Here is a 20,369-nt window from a genome sequence, read left to right as displayed (position 1 = left end):
ATGACCGTGTGGGTTTTACCCGCGTGCTCCAGTTTCCTCCCACATCCCAAAGACATGCTGGTTTGTAAAACAAATTGAATATTGAACAGTACACAAAAGCTGGAGAAACTCAGCGGGTGCAGCAGCATCTATGGAGCGCGAAGGAAATAGGCAACGTTTCGGGCCGAAACCCTTCTTCAGACTGATAGAATATTGAACTATTGGTTTTCAAGAAATTTCAAAGGAGGAGAGCCCGAAGGCTGGGGGATGGGAGGATTCAGGGGAGCTGAGGAAGGGGAGGAGACAGCAAGGACTAACAGAATGGGAGAATTCGATGTTCATGGGAACCTGCCCCGGGGTCCTGTACACTATAAACGGAAAATGAGACAAGTGCTTTCCTCCAATTTCTGGTGCGGTCGCTGTGGCGCATGGAGGAGTGCTGCAGGACAGACAGTCGGAGGCGGAGTGGGAGGGGATTGAGTTGACTAGTGCTGAGCCACCGGGAGGTCAACTTGGTTATTGCGGACCGAGCGGAGGTGTTCGGCGAAACGATCGCCCAACCTCCGCTTGGTCTCACCGATATAGATCTGCTGGCATCTAGAGCAGCGGACGCAATAGATGAGGTTGGAAGAGATGCAGGTAAACTAGGTTAATTGGCTTCTGTAAATTGCTCCCAGTGAGTAGAATGCGAAGGTGTGATAACATAGAGCTGGTGTGAACGGGTGATCAATGGTCGGTAGGTTCATGATTTACAAATCGATGGGCTCAAGTTTTATTTACGAATGCATGTTTAGATGCGGTCAACTAATGTTGAGTCTTCAGGCACTTGACATTAAAATGTAAGCTGACCCTCTACGATAAGTCTACACTCATGGGTGAATGTAATTAACTATTTTGCAGAGAATGGATTCAACCCCAGTCTCAGTATTTATCCCTCAATCAACATGTATAAGCAGATTACACAAAAAAGCTGGAGAAACTCAGCGGGTGCAGCAGCATCTATGGAGCGAAGGAAATAGGCAACGTTTCGGGCCGAAACCCTTCTTCAGCAGATTACCTGGACATCCTGGCAGCCAATATGCTTGTGATGTTCATATTGGCTGCTGGTTTATCACATTATGAAAGTGATCTGAACTTCTGTAAGATGATATATGCCATGGTTATTGAAGTCAGATGGGAGATTCACTGTAATCACTGGATTCTAGTTTGATGCTTTTTTCATTGGAGTTTAGTTGCTAAAGTGTGCCAGCCTCATTTTTCCTTGTTCAAGAAGAAACTGCAGATGCTGGAGAATCAAAGGTAGACAAAATTGCTGGAGAAACTCAGCGGGTGCGGCAGCATCTATGGAGCGAAGGAAATAGGCAACGTTTCGGGACGAAACGTTGCCTATTTCCTTCGCTGCATAGATGCTGCCGCACCCGCTGTGTTTCTCCAGCAATTTTGTCTACCCTCATTTTTCCTTTATTGCTGCACGAAGTTGGGGAAGGGAGTATAAAAGTTGTATGGCAAAATAATTTTAATTCCTTGTTAAAGACGGCAAAGATATTAAAATAGTTACCACCTTTGTGTAAAATGAATAAAATTGAGTGACAGTTTTATGCACAATAGCTGCAATCTCAATAGCATTCGTGAAGCACAGATTGTGCCACAAGTTACTTACGATGAACGCACAACATAATGTTCAAGATTTGTTAAAAGACTAAAAGGTTATTTTAATTAAAAATCCTTTGAAAGTTAGCCAGTGTATATTGTACATTGGAGGCAAATCAAAGCTATGTTTTCGGCTCTTTCAGCTGTTCTCAATGGAAATGTTTTTTGGAAAGAGGTTTTGGAACATGGTTTAGAACATAAAACAATACAGCGCAGGAACAGGCCCATCGGCCCACAATGTTTGTGCCGAACATGATGCAAAGTTAAAGTGACTCATCTGCCTACACATAGAAACATAGAAAATAGGTGCAGGAGTAGGCCATTCGGCCCTTCGAGCCTGCACCGCCATTCAATATGATCATGGCTGATCATCCAACTCTGTATCCTGTACCTGCCTTCTCTCCATACCCCCTGATCCCTTTCGCCACAAGGGCCACATCTAACTCCCTCTTAAATATAGCCAATGAACTGGCCTCAACTACCTTCTGTGGCAGAGAATTCCAGAGATTCACCACTCTCTGTGAAAAATGTTTTTCTCATCTCGGTCCTAAAGGATTTCCCCTTTATCCTTAAACTGTGACCCTTTGTCCTGGACTTGCCCAACATCGGGAACAATCTTCCTACATCTAGCCTGTCCAACCCCTTAAGAATTTTGTAAGTTTCTATAAGATCCCCCCTCCATCTTCTAAATTCTAGCGAGTACAAGCCGAGTCTATCCAGTCTTTCTTCATATGAAAGTCCTGGATTAGAGTGCAAGGGTTAGAGTGACATAATGCATATCACTCTAATCCTTGCACTTCCATGTGCCTGTCTAAAAGCCTTATAAACACCACCATCATATCTGACTCTGCCACCACCCTGGCAATGCATTTCAAGCCCCCTTTACTCTCTGGATGGTACAGGATAGTTTCAAATTGGTATCTTAGACATGGTGAAGGAAGCGTCGTGAGTTAGTAATGGTGAGTTGCTTTTAATAGAAAGCAGTCTGCAGTGTTTGCTAATAGGACATGGGATTTAAAACAAAAAAAAGGTCTGCATGATACCCATTTCTTTTTTTGGGAAGAAATTATGCTTCTGTGAGCTTGTCATGTACGCCCTTTAATCTTATGGTCATGAGTACTGATATTCAGGTAGTGCACCTAATTGGTTTGTGAAGGGTTATAATTAAAGTTAGATTGAGACAATTGAAATGTAGAACTTGAATTACCAGTGTTGCAGGGTCCATTCTGATTCATCTTTTTAGCAGCAGCATTTTGCGATTGCTTTCGTGCTTCTGAGGACCCCCGGTAAAATCTTCATCTGCACCATAACTATATCAGGGAAATTGTTATAGGTTTTTGATTGAAAATGTCAATACCTCTACTTATCATGCCTATACCTTTAAGCTATTCGCTATTTAGTTTTTCGATAAAGCGGCCTTTGAATTCTGAAAATTGAGGAACTGTGAAATTGATATAGTGTAACTCTGCAACACTGCTTCAATGAAGAAGCTCTGTTAAAGTGTTATATTTTGAGTGCATTGCACAAGAAGGGGGTCAGCATGATTTTAATTGTTTATTTGATTGGAGGAGGAATTGTGTAGAGTCACTTATTATTGTTTTCACAGCCATGGGATACAATCTTGCATTTGTCAACAAGGATAGATTATGAAATGGTACACAAAAATGCTGGAGAAACTCAGCGGGTGCAACAGCACCCGCTGAGTTTCTCCAGCATTTTTGTGTACCTTCGATTTTCCAGCATCTGCAGTTCCTTCTTAAACACATTGATTATGAGATGGTATGGTACAGCCTGTTAGTGGTGCTGACACTCCATGACACATTGCAAATCATGGGATACAATCTTGCATGTCTGTGGCAATACTGTATGTGTGACAACATTCCTGCCTATGTTGTTGCAATGCTTGCCTTATTATTAATTGGCTGATATCGTAAACCATGCATGATTTGCAATGTGTCATGGAGTGTCAGCACCACTAACAGGCTGTACCATACCATCTCATAATCTATGTGTTTAAGAAGGAACTGCAGATGCTGGAAAATCGAAGGTACACAAAAATGCTGGAGAAACTCAGCGGGTGCAGCAGCATCTATGGAGCGAAGGAAATAGGCAACGTTTCGGGCCAAAACGTTGCCTATTTCCTTTGCTCCATAGATGCTGCTGCACCCGGCTGAGTTTCTCCAGCATTTTTGTGTACCATTTCATAATCTATCCTTGTTGACAAATGAATAAGGAAAAACGTACCTTTTGAACGTATGCACATCACTGTGGAGGAAAGAACTGCAGATGCTGGTTTAAATTGAAGTTGGACACAAAATGCTGGAGCGGGACAGGCAGCATGTCTGGAGAGAAGTGTCTCTCAACCTGAAACGTCACCCATTCTTTCTCCAAAGATGCTGCCTGTCCCCCTGTATGGACATCACTGTTCAGCAATCCCAAGAACGTAGATATGTTTTTAGACCAAAATAGTTTAATCAAAATTTCAATGGTGCAAAATCAATAGCACCCAGCATTGCACCAGCATAAATTTGATTCCAATCCCAGAAGTCTTTTTTACTGAGGAAGCTAACTGCTGTGACATCTTAGATAGACACAAAATTGTGCAATAATTCAGCAGGACAGGCAGCAGCTCTGGATGTCTATTTGGTGTCCAATTTTCCCGAAGTTAGTCGTAGCTTGTTGAAGCTGGTCTTAAACTTAGTCGAAGGGGGTCTTCTACATTGTCGAAGGAGGTCTTCAACATAACATTTTTTTCAAACTCTTCAAAATTCGCCTATTGGGTTGCCCAAGTGGGACAGGCCCTATGGCAAAAATGCAGCATGCTCTCAGACCCTTGGGAATCTGTGGTCTTTGATTGTTCAAGGAGACAAAGTTTGTTTTTAGGAGAACATTGAGCAACTTGAGTCCATGCATCAGGAACGCAGATCAGCAGAGATCAGGGAATGATTGCTGACAAACACACCTATCTCTGCCCCTCTCCTCAGCCATAACATCATAACGTGCCTTTGCTGTGTCGGCTCCGAGATTGTGGAATGAATTGCCTCTGCACGTTAAACAGGCCCCTTCTCTAGCTGTTTTTAAGTCACTCCTGAAGACATATCTATTCTCCGTGGCCTTTGTAGATCAGTAAGGTGTCAGATTATTTATTTACTTTATTTGCTTGGTTTTGCTGCGTGGTTATTACTCGTGTTTTATGTCTTTTAATTTATTGTTTGGATTTTCGTATGTAATTTATGCGCCTCGTGTTAGCTGTATGTTCTGTTGTTCTGCCTTTTTATGATGTCTTGCTTATTTTCTTTTTCTGTACAGCACTTTGGTCAGCTTTGGTTGTTTTTTAAGGTGCTTAACAAATAAAGTTATTATTATTATTATTATTATCTTTCACCTATTGCCCCATCAATGGACAGTGCCCATGCTGGCAGAAACCTCAAGATTGATGTGGAACTATGTTGCCTTGATCCCGAGGGACTCCTAAGAAAGGTGCATAAACTCAGCTGCTGCTGCTGTAATCCAGCCACAAAGATGCACGTTTTGTTCACCACGTGAATTAAAAAAAACCCAATTTCTCTGATGTTGATGTGGCTGGTAAAACCATTTATAGACCATCCTTGACTGCAATTGAGGAAATGGTGGCTGGTTGCCAATTTCAACTGCTGCATACTTCTGCATTATCTCCAATGACCAAGTTAGACTTGGTATGTGTCTTGTAATTTTTGCATCTGCATATCAGGATCACAACTTCCATGTAAATTTCTTAAAAATCAAATCAGAAATTGCATGTGCAAGTGACTGAATTATAAACACCTCACATTAGCCTGAGCAATTAATGCTGCAGTCTTTCACAAAATCTCCCTGGTGTAACGTTGATCGTAGTTGACATCAGGTGAGCTCTTTTGTGTGAGTTCACCCTGCAGAATTTAAGGTGATGTTCCATATCCACTCCTTATCACATTTTGGTCAGTGTTATAAGTTTAGCAGCAAGACCAGATTTAAGTAAAACAATAGAAACTCCTTTGGAGATCACATTAGGCATTTCTTTATTCTGAACAGCGTATATAGCGAATTGCATTATAAATCAGGGTTGGTGCTTTGAAGGCACTCAGCATTTTTTTGAACTCCGAATGGAAAAATTATGCTGGTGTGCCATAAACACTTGATAACATTGCAGATAATGTTATCAAATGTAATAAATACTTAGTTAACAGATCCTATTTGAACAATAGACATAATAAATGTTGACAGAAAAGCAGTTTGTTGCTAAGCATTTTGTTTGAAATCCTATTGAGATATCAAAGCAAACCACATATTAAGATGAAATGATTGGCTTGATGCCTTGATGAATCAAAGTTTGTGTTTGCCTCCATTGCATTGTGTAGTTGTGCAGTTTAAGCGGATTTAGCAATTCTTTGGTAATATTTAAAAGTACTTTTCTCTTTTTCCCCGCCTAACTATGCATATGTATAGAAACCAAGCAGAACAACCTTTTCATGTTGATTCGCCACTTATTGTAACTTAATTTTTTTGTATGTTTTCTTCACTATTAACAAGAATATTTTCATAGCAGATTATGGCTAATAGCAGATCGTAACAGATCTATGGCTCACAATATCTGGCAATTTGTGAATGCTAAGTTTGCCATTAGTGCTTGATTCGGAGACCTCCTGTGGTCTATTCCTTTCCAGTAGCACCTACGTTGTGAGGAGGATATAATCCTATTAGAACACGAAACAGACGCTTCAGCCCACAATATTTGTGCTGAACGTGACACCAAGACCATCATTTATCTACCTGCATATAACCTTCCATCCCCTGCATGCCCACATGCCTATCCAAAAATATTTTATATGCCACTATAATATCTGCTTCAACCACAACCAGAACTTACTCTGCACATCCCCGTTAAAGTTTGCCACCCTCACCCAAAAGCATGATTGTAATGTGAATTTAATTCCTGCTGGTGCTATGCTGCTTCTAATGGCCACCTTACTGCTAACCTATGTTAATTCTGACCCTGCTGCCCCCCCCCCCCCCCCACCCTGTGAACCCTTTACTGGTTTGTTAAATAGCTCTGTTCATGTTCGATTTTTTTCTTCTTTTTAAAACATTTTTTTAAATGCTGTTTATTAAATTAATGCTCTTTCCACACTTGAATAATAATAATAACGGGGAAAGATTTAATAGGAATCTGAGGGGTAACCTTTTCACACAAAGGGTGGTGGATGTATGGAACGAAGTGCCAGAAAGGAGGTAGTTGAGGCAGGGACGATTGTCACGTTTAAGAAACAATTAGATAGGTAGATGGATAGGATGGGTTTAGAGGGATAGGGGCCAAACTAGTGTAGGTGGGACACGTTGAACGGCGAGGGTGAGTTGTGCCGAAGGGCCTGTTTCCACTCTGTATGACTCTGACTCAATGACTCTAATAACATAGTTCAATGCGGAACATTTCTATAAAAAGCTAGTAATTATCAAATTGCTTGATGAAGGACCTTGCTTTACAAAATTGACAGCTATTTTTCTATATTATAATAAGCCCTGGGCAGCCCCTTGGGATTAGGGATGCTTTCCATTGTTGTTCTTAGGGTTTTGAAGTGCCCGATGAACCCAAATAGGACTTGTATTCTTGCTGTGCAGGTGGTGAAATAAGTTGAGGGCGGAAAGATATAACGGGAACCCGAGGGGCAACTTTTTTTAAACAAAGGGTGGTTGGTAGGTATATGGAATACGGAAGAGGTAGTCGAGGCAGACGCAATCACAACATTTAAGAAAACATTTGGACAGGTACATCGATAGGACAGGTTTAGAGGGATATGTGCCAAACACAGGCAGGTGGGACTAGTGTAGGCGGGTCACGTTGGTTTTCATGGGCAAGTTGAGCCGAAGGTCCAGTGTCCATGCTTTAACTCTGACTCTCTGAGGTGGTGAGTAAAGAGCCTGACACACTTGCCGTTTTGTTTTCCAGCAACTGCCGGTGTCATATCAGTGTCGCCAAAAGATTTTGAACATTTCAAAATCCAGCGGCGACAAAAAAAAATGTTGCAACACTTGAAAAAACACCGCGCGTCAATACTACGTCATCACTCCGCAAATTTTTCAGTGACCTGATCGGTCAGTCAATGATGTTGGCAGTCGCTGAGTGGGATAGTGAGACGATGCATTCATTCTGTTATTTTCGCTGAACCCTGTGTATATCTGGTGCCTGGTCTAATTTCTTGGTGCTGTGCCAATGCTGCTCTCCACTTACAATGGTCTTGGGCCGGATGATTCCAAGAGTTGGTGAGCATTTTTTTTTTTTTTTTTTTTTGCCTGCAAAATTCCTTCAGACCTACTTAGAATCTTCCGATATCCACCTAATAACCTGTTGTCATAAGAAAGCGTGGAGCCATGTTACTGTTTTGGGAATTAGCTTTCAGCCATGCGAGTAAATGTGGTTTGTTGGCTGAGTGTGATTGGAAACTCAGTGCTAGGGATGTTGTCCTTGTCCTTGGTCTTTGCTGAGATTGCCTCTCTTGTTGGATCAAGTTTTCAAGCCTCCCTGAAGCAAAAGACCAGTTTTGTCTGGCAGCTGAACTTGTGGAGGGTGTTCCGTAGTCTCTTCAATTGACAGAATCAAGGCCTCTGAAATTGAAGGCCATGTTAATACTGCTCCCTGTATTTTTCTTCGAGTTGGCTTGACGTGAAGACAATGTTTGCTGAACAACTTTGTTCCGTGGACATTAAAAGCAGCAATAACTACACTACATCATTTGGTTGTAAAACGTATTGTGAGATTCTGATGCCTTGTCTGTAGGTAGACAAAAGTACTGGAGAAACTCAGCAGCATCTATGGAGCGAAGGAAATAGGCAACGTTTAGGCCCGAAACCTTGCCTATTTCCTTCGCTCCATAGATGCTGATGCACCTGCTGAGTTTCTCCAGTACTTTTGTCTACCTTCGATTTTCCAGCATCTGCAGTTCCTTCTTGAACATTCATTCTCTGTAACTTGGCTTTGGGATTTTAGCAGAATTCTGGGTGATGCCTTGCTCGTTATTGACAGGAGCAGCAAAGCAGTTGGAGATTTAAGGGCCATGTTAAAACAATTGCATGTGCTATACCTGACACGGGTACATCTCCACCCCATACTGCCCAACAGGTGCTGCAGGAGTACAAAGGTACTCAAATCCTGGTCCTTCCCATGCCTCCAGCCCTACCTACAAATTTGGGAGTCACTTAAAAACCTGGGGGCAGGGGAGGGGGTGCTTCATCCTGAGGTATGAGCACCTCCAGGTACAACATTAACTAAATGCAGCCATTGTACTAGCAACTCCCTGCACCCTCCCCATTACAAGCACGTGTATGTACAATGCCTTTAGTTCCTGGTCTGAACTGGTTATACCACAATAACTCTCAATGGTGCAACGCTTCAATGGTGCTTTTATAGTCACATGTGTGGTGCAAACCGGCAGTGAGATTATTTTCTTACAAACAGTTCAGTATCGACAAAACTGTCAACACCAAAGACATCCCTGAATATCGAATTTACAGAGATAGTTCACTGATCCCGCACGCAAGAGGTGCCATGTTTTGGCACCGTTTCCAAAGTCCAGTCTGTGTTCTAGTTCTCCTGAGTGTTACCCATTCCAGGCATGCCCCAGGCTGGAACTCTGAAACCCTTTCAATCGTGTTGAAGAACTGGATTGTTCTGGATTGAGACTGGCCGAGGCATGAAATCTAAAGCCTAAAGATAACTGCATAATCATCTCTCTCGCACCAATATGTCTTCTTGCATATGGCGTGCACAGCCTAACGTTGTAGGACAACTTGTTCTATTTGATTGGGCACTCCACGTTGATTGCATTAGTCGAAACAGGGCGGACCACGTGAAGGTTGCAATCTCCCACCTCTACCAATATGTGATGCTTATCCTATATATTGCCCTCCCTTGTGTACAACAGCACCTGATCAAACTCATAGCTAGCAAATTGGGCAGAGTTTGTAAAAGAAAGACAAAGACTAAAGCGGTGCTCTGTGCCTCAAGTTTATATGCAAGCCGTGGACTTTTATAGAACCCATTCAACACTTTTCAAAGGAAGACAGTGCTGGAGTAACTCAGCGGTTCAGGCAGCATCTCTGGAGAAAAGGGATAGGTAGTGTTTCAGGTTGGGACCCTTCATACTCTGATGACCGAAATGTCACCTTTCCTTTTTCTCCAGAGATGCTGCATGACCTGCTGAGTTACTCCAGCACTTTGTGCCTTTCTTTGGCATAAACCAGCATCTGCAGTTCTTTGTTTCTACAACACAGTTTGCAGTTGAATTGCAAGCAAAGCATCCTTTGGAATGTAAATCAAGAGCGCCATCTATCTTGACGTTTAAATTAGACTGTTTAGTTTGGATTTTAATTGTATGCAAAAAGTTGTTGGATTGTTTATGTAGTGTCAGATAAAGCACTGAACTTTTCCAAATCTCTGCTTGGAGACACTTGAAAAAGAAAATGGGAAAATAAACAAAATTGTCAAGTTCAGTTGAATTCAAGCTGGTCCTTTTTGACACGGCCTTGTTCGTGTATAAATTATGCGATGATATAGGAAGACATTTAAAAAGACGGCTGTAACGCTTTAAAACTGGCAGTTTTGTACTTTGGTCTGGTCTCGACCCGAAACGTCACCCATTCCTTCTCTCCAGAGATGCTGCCTGTCACGCTGAGTTACTCCAGCATTTTGTGTCCATCTTTGATTTAAACCAGCATCTCCAGTTCCTGCCTACATTGGTTAATGTGAATATGAACATGACTATTTTCTATGGCGCCTACCCAGACCAGCCCAAGTTTTCTAAGCTTTGTGCTTGCAAATCTAGATGGAGTAGAAATGTCTCACTCTTGAAAGCTTTAGCTCTTGGTACATGATTTGGAGACCAGAGTTAAATAGCCAACTGCAGTAGAGTGAAATTTAAACTTTATTAAATAAACTGGATCTAGAAAGCTAATGTCAGTAAACATAATGATAAAAGGCTGCTGGAGTAACTCAGCGGGTCACACAGCATCCCTGGAGACCCTGGATAAGTAATGTTTTGGGATGAGACCCTTCAGACTGAGTGTAGGGGCGGAGAAGAAAGCTGGAAAAGGGGGGAGGCAGGACAAAGCATGGCAGGTAGCAGTGGGAGGAATCGTAGAGGGGAGCAGTGAGAGACGGTTTCACAGGAACCCCCCGTCAGAGAGAGGAGGAGAACTGCTTCCAAGTAGGCATAGCTTGATGAGATTTTGCAGCAAATATTCTACGGTCACTTAATGTGCTGTGGAGAAGGTATTATGTTGTCTTTGGAAAATCTGGTTTATGTGATTTCAGATCTACAACAGCAAAGTAGTTCACCTATTTTGGATCAATTTTAAATAAATAAATAAACAAATAGATAAATTCTGGTCACTCACAGCATAGTCAAGAGTGTTTTATTGTCATATGTCCCAGATAGAACAATTAAATTCTTACTTGCAGCAGCACAACAGAATATGTAAACATAATACACTGAAAATAATATTATAATAATAATGAACGAAAGAGAAATAAACTTTTGTGTGTATGTATTGTGCACACACACACACACACACACACACACACACACTCACTCACACACACACACACACACACACACACACACACACACACACTCACTCTCCTCTCTCCTCTCCCCTCTCCCCTCTCCCCTCTCCACTCCCCTCTCCCCTCTCCCCTCTCCCCTCAATCTCTCAATCCCTCTCCCCTCTCCCCCCTCCCTCCTCCCCTCCTCCCCCCCCTCCCCTCCCCTACCTACCTAACTGAGGAGGGGGCATTCATCTGGAATGATTTGTGGACTGGAAACACGATTGTGAAGTCTGGGGAAAGCAGGCAAAGCAGTATTGGGGCGTTTTTAAGTACTCAGCGTAGCTATAATTGTCTATAAAGGCTGGAAATTGTTATATAGAGCTTCCAAAAGTGAATAATTTGTAGGGCTGTTTGGGGAGAAGTAAGGCAATGGTGCTGATTAGAGTTTTGTAAACGGATCTGGCAGGTGATATTGCATGTCACAATCAAATATTCTGGTTAAAGCCTTTTTAAAAGAGACATGTCACATATTGTACGCTGCTTTGTAATGTCTTGAAATTAACTTGGCCTTGAGACTTGCATCAAATCATGTTTTATTACACTCTTGCCTCCTGCAGTGCTCTTCAGTGTCAATGCCACGATAGCTTCTAATGATGCTCTAGGCATGAATATTTTATGGTCACAAGTAATAGGAGTAGAATTATGTAATTCAGCTCATCAAGTCTACTCTGCCATTCAATCATGGCTGTTCTATCCCTCCCTCCTAACCACATTCTCCTGCCTTTCCCTCTGACACCTGTACTAATCAAAAATCTATCTATCTCTGTCGTAAAAATATCCACTGACTTGGCCTCTACACCCTTCTGTGGCAAATAATTTCCCAGGTTCACCATCCTCTGACTAAAAACATTTCTCTTATCTCCTTCCTAAAAGAACGTCCTTTAATTCTGTAGCTCTGACCTCTAGCCCTGAAACTTCTGGCAGAACACAGTGAAAGACTCCATTCTGCCTGGACCTTCTGTAAGCTTGGCCATTACTCGCTACTCAATCAAGCAGCAATGAAAAGATCTAGTTGTGTAGAACTGCATTGTGCACCTCTAACTGCTGCGTTTCCTTTACGATGACTGCCTAAATTTTGAAAGTACTTTGTTAGGCTTTAGAATATCCTGAGGCCATGAACAGTGTCTCTTTTTGCTTTCAGTGAAGATGTAATGGAGCCTGGTATTTTTTTTTCCTTGCTTTACTTTGATAGCCACTGCACGTGCCCGCCTGGAACTTTAAAAAAATGTAAACTTTTTTTCCCTGGCCTTCAGGAAATAAAAGTTTAGTAATTTTTGCTCGTTACTGCCATGCAGACGTTTCGGATTTCACGCCAGTTTCTTGGAAGTACCAAGTTGTATGTTAATGTTTTCCTCAGTGACAAATAAAAGTAGTTGGGATTTTATTTTGTTTGTCCCTTTTCAACAGCAGCAGGATTGTTTTGGCCATTTGCCTTCACATAAGCAAGATATGGTTAGGTTGCAATATTTGTTAATGTGAGTCCAGTATCGATCCAACAGTCTACAAAGATTGAGCAAACCGTAGCAATAACAGACCACAGAGGGGAGGAGATGTGTCTGTTATTGCCAATCGTCCACTATAGTCAGGTGGGGGAAGGTAAATATTAATAATTTTAACCCAAGGCCGGGTGGAGAAAAACACAGCATCGGTGGGGCGGGGGTTAAATAAGTGGGGAATTTACAGGCCGCAGAGCCCCCAGTCCCACACAGGGTCGGCCCCAGTACTCTCCGCCTTCATGCTGCTCGCTCTCTCTGCTCCCGCAACCGGAAGCACCCCTGTGGCAGTGCAACGGGAGCCTCCCCCCATTGGCAGAGCAATGTCAGGTGCAGTGGCACGAACCACATCTATCGGTAACACCAGGGACATCGTAAGGTCATAAGTGATAGGAGCAGTATTAGACCATTCAGCCCATCAAGTCTGCTCCTCCATTCAATTATGGTTGAACTATCTCTCCCTCCTAACCCCATTTTCCTGCCTTCTCCCCATAACCCCTGACACCCGTGCTAATCAATCACTCACTATATGGCAGCCACTGCAAACCCATGCCCAACGCAATGCTCTTCAAGAGTGTATTACTGCTCGCGCTCTCCCTGCCGCCACTGGTAACGGGCGCCTCTGTCCGCAAAAACTGAAATCTGTTTTATCGAGGTCCTTGATTGTGAGGATTTTTAGCAATGCTGTCAAAACGTAAAAGCACATTCGATCTGTGAAATTGCAGCTTTGGCTTTTAGCTCATCTGCATGCAATAATTGAATTGTTTTGACACTGTAATTGCAGCTGATAAATTCAGGGGCTGTTATTCTTTGCAAAGTGTGTTTGCTGAGAAATAAACCTTTCGATACACAACATTAAGCTTCATGTTCAAATAGAATTAGATTGATTAATAACGTTTAGTTTAGTTGAGAGATACAGCTTCAGCCTGCCAAGACCGTGCTGACCAATGATCACCTGTACTATCCTACACACTAGGGGCAATTTACAGAAGCCAATGTAATCTACATCTTTGGAATGTGGATGGAAATCGGGGACCCGGGGGAGAAAAAACCCCCAAGAGTTGACAGCAAGGGGAATATACAAACTCCATGCAGACAGCACCCGCAGTCAGGATCGAACATGGGTCTCTGGCGCCACTGTGACATTTCGAAGTTCCAACAAGGTCATTTTGAGAAAAAAAAAATGTACTCCCCTAGCTTCACTACATTATTGTTATTTCAGCCAAGGTATTCTATACTGAAGGATGGTCCCATCCCGAAATGTCACCCATGCGTGTTTTTGTCCAGATATGCTGCCTGACCCCCTGGCTCCAACCCCTTGTCGTCTTTCTGTAAACCAGTATCTGCAGTTCCTTGTCTCTATTCTACGCTGCCGATCCTTATCAGTGCAGATCTCTTGGTCCGCTCGTGTGACAGACACCTTTAAGACACTTTAAAGAAAGCATCCACACCAACCAGTGTTGCGTGCTAAGAATTAAGAACACTGTTTCTAGGCAACCTGTAGTTTACAAAATTGTGTGTTTTGGACTTGAGTAAACAGTAGCAGTTTCCTCATTCTTCATTGTTGCTGTATAATTGGGTTATTCCGAGTCTGGGCTGCTCATTCAGAATTTCTTGAGAGGCATGAAAACAGGCTCTGGCAGAAGACTCAAACTTGCCGGATGGCTTTTGTTCAATTGAAGCATATGTATGTTTCAAGAAACCATCTGATTTGTTTCGATCCCTAAAGGCTAAAAGACATGAGTGCTGTCATTTCTTGTTTACCTTTGTAAGCAAGACAACGGCTGAAAAGCAAGTTACCATGGCAGAGTGAATCTATACAGAGATACATGGAACAGCAAGCTACTGATGGTTGACAGGTGCATCATTATTATTAAAGGTTTATGGGAACTTGCCTTGATAATTGCCTTGAACATTTTTATCAGCTTTCCTGATTGATTATTGGTTGGTAGCACTGCTAAAATCCAAATGCCTCTGTCTGCACAATTGATTAATAACTGAGTGATTGCAACCAACCATGGAGAGTTTAATTCCAGGTGACCTGCCTGAGGGAGTGGTACGTTTCCAACCAGTATTACATCGCTAGAGGAAACCAACCACAATTACCACTCCTGTGGAATACTTGCTAAAAGCCCCATGTCAATTTTGGTAATGAAGGGCAAGCTAGTGATTAATTTGTTCCTTTACAATTGTATACTCTGCCAGCATTCATTGCTTTGATATGCTGTAATCGGGTCACATACTGGAGTATGGCCTATTCCTACACCTTGACAAAGGAATAGATTAATAACACAAGCCGTCAGCGCAAGGCTGGCCAGGTATCCTTCTGTTACTACTTAGTCACAAGGAACTAAGTAGTCTCCTTGAGAACACAGGGTTGTTCATTGAGGATAATCTGCTGCTGTGAGCTGAGCGGAGGGTCTGGAATTTGAACCTGACCTACCTCTATGGGGGCCTCCAGTCTGAGAATGTAACTTATCGTATCAAGCCGCTGAAAAGTTAATATTTCAGATTTTTCAGGTGTACAACAAAGATTGCACTCTTAATTTGCTGCCCTCCTGCACATGCAAACACTAGTTGTGAAAAATCGGTGCGATATGTAATAATTCCATACTTGAGTAATTCAGAAAAGCTGTTTGTCACTTTCAATTGTGGGTGGGAACACTTCTTATTCACTAACTAAGGGCCTGTCCCACTGTACGAGCTAAGTCGAGAGCTCTCCCAGGTTTAAAAAAAATCAAACTCCTGGTAAGTACGTAGCGGGTACGTCTGAGCTCGGGACGTCTCTTAGCAGCTCGTAACGCTAGCGGTAGGTACTCGGGAAACGCGGTAAGCTCGTAAAGATTTTTCAACATGTTGAAAAATGTCCACGAGAGCCCCGAGTACGAGCGGTTATTACCGTAATTCTCCGAGTTCGAATCAGGGGAAACTCGGGCCAACTCTTGAATTAGCTCGTACAGTGGGACAGCCCCATTATTGCAATGTTCAAACACACTAATAAAATGTAACATTGAATCTTTTGGTTCAGAAAGTTGTGCTGGTGCAGTTATGCAAGTCATAATTTTCCAGAGCAGACGCAGCCTATGAAGCAGTTAAGCTTGCAAGTCTTTGCTTCGAGCATTTTATCAACATGCTGCTCATTATTTTTTTTGGTTGTTGTTTGTTTAACATCCACTATAATTTTTCTTGGAATTTACTTTCTTAATCAGTCCTTGGAACAGTCCATCTTTCCAGCTGATAATGTTGGCTGGAGCTGTTTCAATGCCAGCTGTTTTAATATCCTGCAAGAGCAGCTCCTGCCATCTTTTCATTGTGTGTCTTCATCTCTGGCTGGAAGCTCCCATGGCTGCAGTCTTGTTTAGTTCACTAGTGACCGGGGCAGGTAACCCCACATCCCACTGATTACTGCCATTTACTATTGCTCTCCATTTTTCCATTCCTGTCCCTCCCCTGCTCGTGCTCCCAATTAATCTCACCTTTTCACAGGTATCTGTTCTGTGTGCGATTTCTGATAACATACATGTGGTATCGACCACATTGCTTTGCAAGAAGCTTGAGCCTCCCATTGAAGTCTTTTTGAGACACAATTTACAATGCATTTGGCTTTAATTTAGATTTCCTGTATTCTCCAGTGACTCAATTCCACAATTACATAACCACTTTTAATGATTTCTGAACAGTGCGTCTAGTTTTCATTGCAAACAGCTGTTCAGGGAGCAGTTATAATTCTAAGTGATACACTTGAAGCTTATTGGATTCCGGATTCGTGTTTGTCAGTTATCAAGTGGAATTACGTTGAAAATTGTTATTCCAGATAATCAGGTTGTTGAATTTCTCCAGATACTTGAACTTGCTCTTGAGTTGCTCTTTCAGGTCAGCCTTTGCTTGTTAGATTCAGGAAGCAGGAGGTGCCGAGCCACTTTCTCAGTTGCTTTTATATTATCTTTGGAGTATTGTGAGCAATTTTGAGCACCATATCTAAGGAAGGATTGAGAGGGTTCAGAGGAAGTTTACAAGAATGATCCCAGGAATGAGTGGGTTAACATATGATGAGCACTTGAAGGCACTGGGGCTGTACTCATTGAAGTTTAGAAGAAACGTAACCAAATAGTGAACGGCTTGGATAGAGTGGATGTGTAGAGGATGTTTCCACTAGTGGGAGAGTCTAGGACTAGAGGTAATCGCCTCAGAATTAAAGGATATTCATTTAGGAAGGAAATGAGGAGGAATTTCTTTAGTCGGAGGGTGGTGAATCTGTGGAATTCTTTGCTGTAAGTCAATGGATATTTTTAAGGCAGAGATATACATTCTTGATTACTACAAGTGTCTGGGGTTATGGGGAGAAAGCAGGAGAATGGGGTTAGGGAGGAGAGACAGATCAGCCATGATTGAATTGTAGAGGAGACTTGGTAGGGCAAATTGCCTAATTCTGCTCCTATCACTTATGACCGTATGAGATCTTATTGACGTATCTGACGTGTATTGTTTTCCCATCTGCAGAAACATCAATCGGGAATTCATTATATCAAAAGTCTGCCTATCCCTTTACTTCTGGTGAGGGAAAAATACAGCTAGCTTATTTCAATAAACTCAGCACATGCCAACCAAGATGCCCCATCTCCACTTGTCCCACTTGCCCATGTTTGGCCCATATCCCTCTAAACCTGTCCTGTCCATGTACCTGCCCAAATGACATGGATAGGAGAGGTTTAGAGGGATATGGGCCAAGCATGGGTAAGTGGTTGGCATGTGCAAGTTGAGCTGAAGGGCCTGTTTCCGTGCTGTATGACCCCAACCCTGACTGTCATTGATTTTGAGTGTTTTCCTTATTGTGACAGTTGGTTTTCCTTTGCTTGTCTTATAGATTCGGGATTAGTTGTCCCTAGTATTTCATATGACTTGCACAAGAGGTTGCTGGCAGCTGCAGAACGACATGGCCTATCATTGGAACGCAGACTGGAAATGACTGGAGTATGTGCCGGACAGATGACACTAACACTGCTGGGTGGGCCTAACAGGTACATGTGTTAACACTCATCACCGTGCCTTTCTATTCAAAATGAATCTCCTTTTGCCATTTGGGTTCCCCCAGTGAATGTTTTTTGCATTTTTGGTGTCACCAAGCTTCTCCTGTTTGTTTCGTTGGCTGGAAAATGGATTCGTTTTTTAATGAGGGTCATTAGGTCCTGAGATCTGCGCTACAGAATGAATTGTCAACTAGCAAAGTATTTTGAGGATGAATGGAAGTCATATAGTGCTTTCATGTTGAATTGCAACTGTAATGCCCCTGTCCCACTTAGGAAACATGAACGGAAACCTCTGGAGACTTTGCGCCCCACCCAAGGTTTCCGTGCGGTTCCCGGAGGTTGCAGGTGGTTGCCGGAAGTTGCAGGTAGTGGAAGCAGATAGGGAGACTGACAAAAACCTCTGGGAACCGCACGGAATCCTTGGTGTGGGGCACAAAGTCTCCAGAGGTTTCCGTTCAGGTTTCCTAAGTGGGACAGGGGCATAAATCAGCTAGTCTTGGTCTCTGCATAGATCATGGCAATATTTTAAATGCTGATGCTAGTTTAAAACGAAGATAGACACAAAATGCTGGAATAACTCAGCGACACAGGCAGCATCTCTGGAGAGAATGAATGAGTGACGTTTCAGGTCGAGAACCTTCTTCAGACTGATGTCAGGAGTGGGAGGTATATTGATAAGGAAGTGTAAGGTGTGAAAACAGGACAAAGGGAATGCAGATCAAGGGAAATGTGGAATAGATCATTTAGTTGGGAGAAGGGAACAACAAAGCAAACCAATTTTTATTTACAATATCTATTGTGTTCAAGGTTAAATCCCAAGAACGTCCACCAAAGACCTACAGTTGCGTTACTGTGTGGACCACACGTGAAGGGGGCTCAAGGAATCAGCTGTGGGCGCCATCTTGCCAATCATGAAGTACAGATTATTTTGTTCTTGCCCAACTTTGTGAAGATGCTGGAATGCATCACCACCGAACTTCAACTTTTTAGCAAGACGGACGGCAAGCAAGTGGCGAGTGTGAAAGGTATGTGGTTGTCCATCCCATTCAAAACTCACCATTTGTCCATGTGTCTGTTGCAAGGCATGTCACGTCACAGCGTAGACCTGTGCTTCCAATAATTTGTTTTATTTTGAGCGATTTATATAATTTAACGGGTTTTTTTTCAGTTTTATATTAAGTACTTTTTGGGAGAAGGTTTGTTTTTTTTAATCTTGACTTTATTGCAAAAGCAGATAGAGACAAATTGCTGGAGTAACACAGCAGGTCAGCCAGCATCTCTAGAGAATAGGTATAGGTAACATTGTGGGTTGAGACCCTTCTTCAGACTTGAACTATTGTGTTTTGGAATGGCCGCGGGACTCTGCGAGCGCACGCCGGGGGCTCTAACACCAAGACCCGGTGTGCGACCTCGCACCACCCGGTGTGGCTTTAATTGCCACGGGACAATCGCCATCGCCAGCCGGGGGCTTTGACTTTGACTCTGACATTGGGGGGGGGGGGGGGGGGGAGGGAGAGTGCAGTGGAGAGATAAGTTTATTTGGCCTTCCATCACAGCGATGTGATGGATGTTTATGTAAATTATGTTGTGTCTTGGGTCTATTTGTTTGTAATGTATGGCTGCAGAAACGGCATTTCATTTGGACCTCAAGGGGTCCAAATGACAATTAAATGTATCTTGTATCTTGTAACTTATTGCTGTTTTGTGGTGGAGGAAAAGAGATGAGAAACAGTGGGATTTGTTAGGGAATTTTTTTAATCAAGAGCTTGCTCAATATGGAGTCGATGATGAAAATCGACAAGCACAAGTGTTCAGATCCTGTTGAGGACTGACATGGAAACGTTAAAACATAGAAAATAGGTGCAGGAGTAGGCTATTCGGCTCTTCGAGCTAACGCCGCCATTCAATAGGATAATGGTTGATCATCCTCAATCAGTAATCGGAATCAGTTAACAACATCTCAATCAGTTATTGGTTCAGTATAGAATGCATAGTTCCTGCCCAACTTTGTGATGACACCGGAGTGGGACGCTGAGCTTCAATGTATTTGCAGCTTGCCTCCCTCATCTCATTCTCTCACGAACATGCGGTCTGATGTCCTCAGTCCAACTCTCTCAAATCCTGTGTTCCAGGACTTCTGAGAATTGCGACAGGGATTCAGACTTTGGATGATCTAATGTTTATGGGAGAATGAAACAAGAGGCTGGCCATGAATACATAGATGTGGTTGATCCAAAAGACCCGAGGGATTTTGGAAAAGTGCCGAGGCACTTATGGAGGTAATACTTCCAGCGACAACACATTCTGGAGAGCAATGTCATCGAATAACAGTGGACTTACTTCAGATGCCTTAAATGTTGAGTTTGCAAGCATATAGCTGTGAAATAGCTCTGTGCCATTGCTTGCAGATGTGTTGTTTTAACTGTAGAAAACACTGGATTACTCCAGCAGTTTGTCTTTTATTGTAAGTGGTGGATTTCTAAGGTTACTTTGGAGATCTTAGTTATGTGGAAACAGGGCTTCAGGAGTTTACTATGTGGGAGTGGGATTATTTTAAGTTGTATTCATATTGCATTCTCACCCCTGCATTCAGTGTACATGGTT

The 20,369-nt window shown here is 42.7% G+C and overlaps 1 protein-coding gene across 1 annotated transcript in view; it reads left to right on the top strand.

Moving 5' to 3' along the window:
* Window positions 1–20,369, top strand: part of edc3 (enhancer of mRNA decapping 3 homolog (S. cerevisiae)) — a 67,923-nt gene that overhangs the window by 37,876 nt on the left and 9,678 nt on the right. The window contains exons 5-6 of the mRNA XM_055662948.1: window positions 17,603–17,756; window positions 18,573–18,790. Of these exons, the coding sequence (XP_055518923.1) occupies window positions 17,603–17,756; window positions 18,573–18,790 (372 nt within the window). The remainder of the gene's footprint in view (window positions 1–17,602; window positions 17,757–18,572; window positions 18,791–20,369) is intronic.

Source organism: Leucoraja erinacea, chromosome 36 (genome assembly GCF_028641065.1).
Source record: "Leucoraja erinacea ecotype New England chromosome 36, Leri_hhj_1, whole genome shotgun sequence".
NCBI classification, from domain to species: Eukaryota; Metazoa; Chordata; class Chondrichthyes; order Rajiformes; family Rajidae; genus Leucoraja; species Leucoraja erinaceus.
This window is presented reverse-complemented; position numbering and strand designations above follow the sequence as displayed.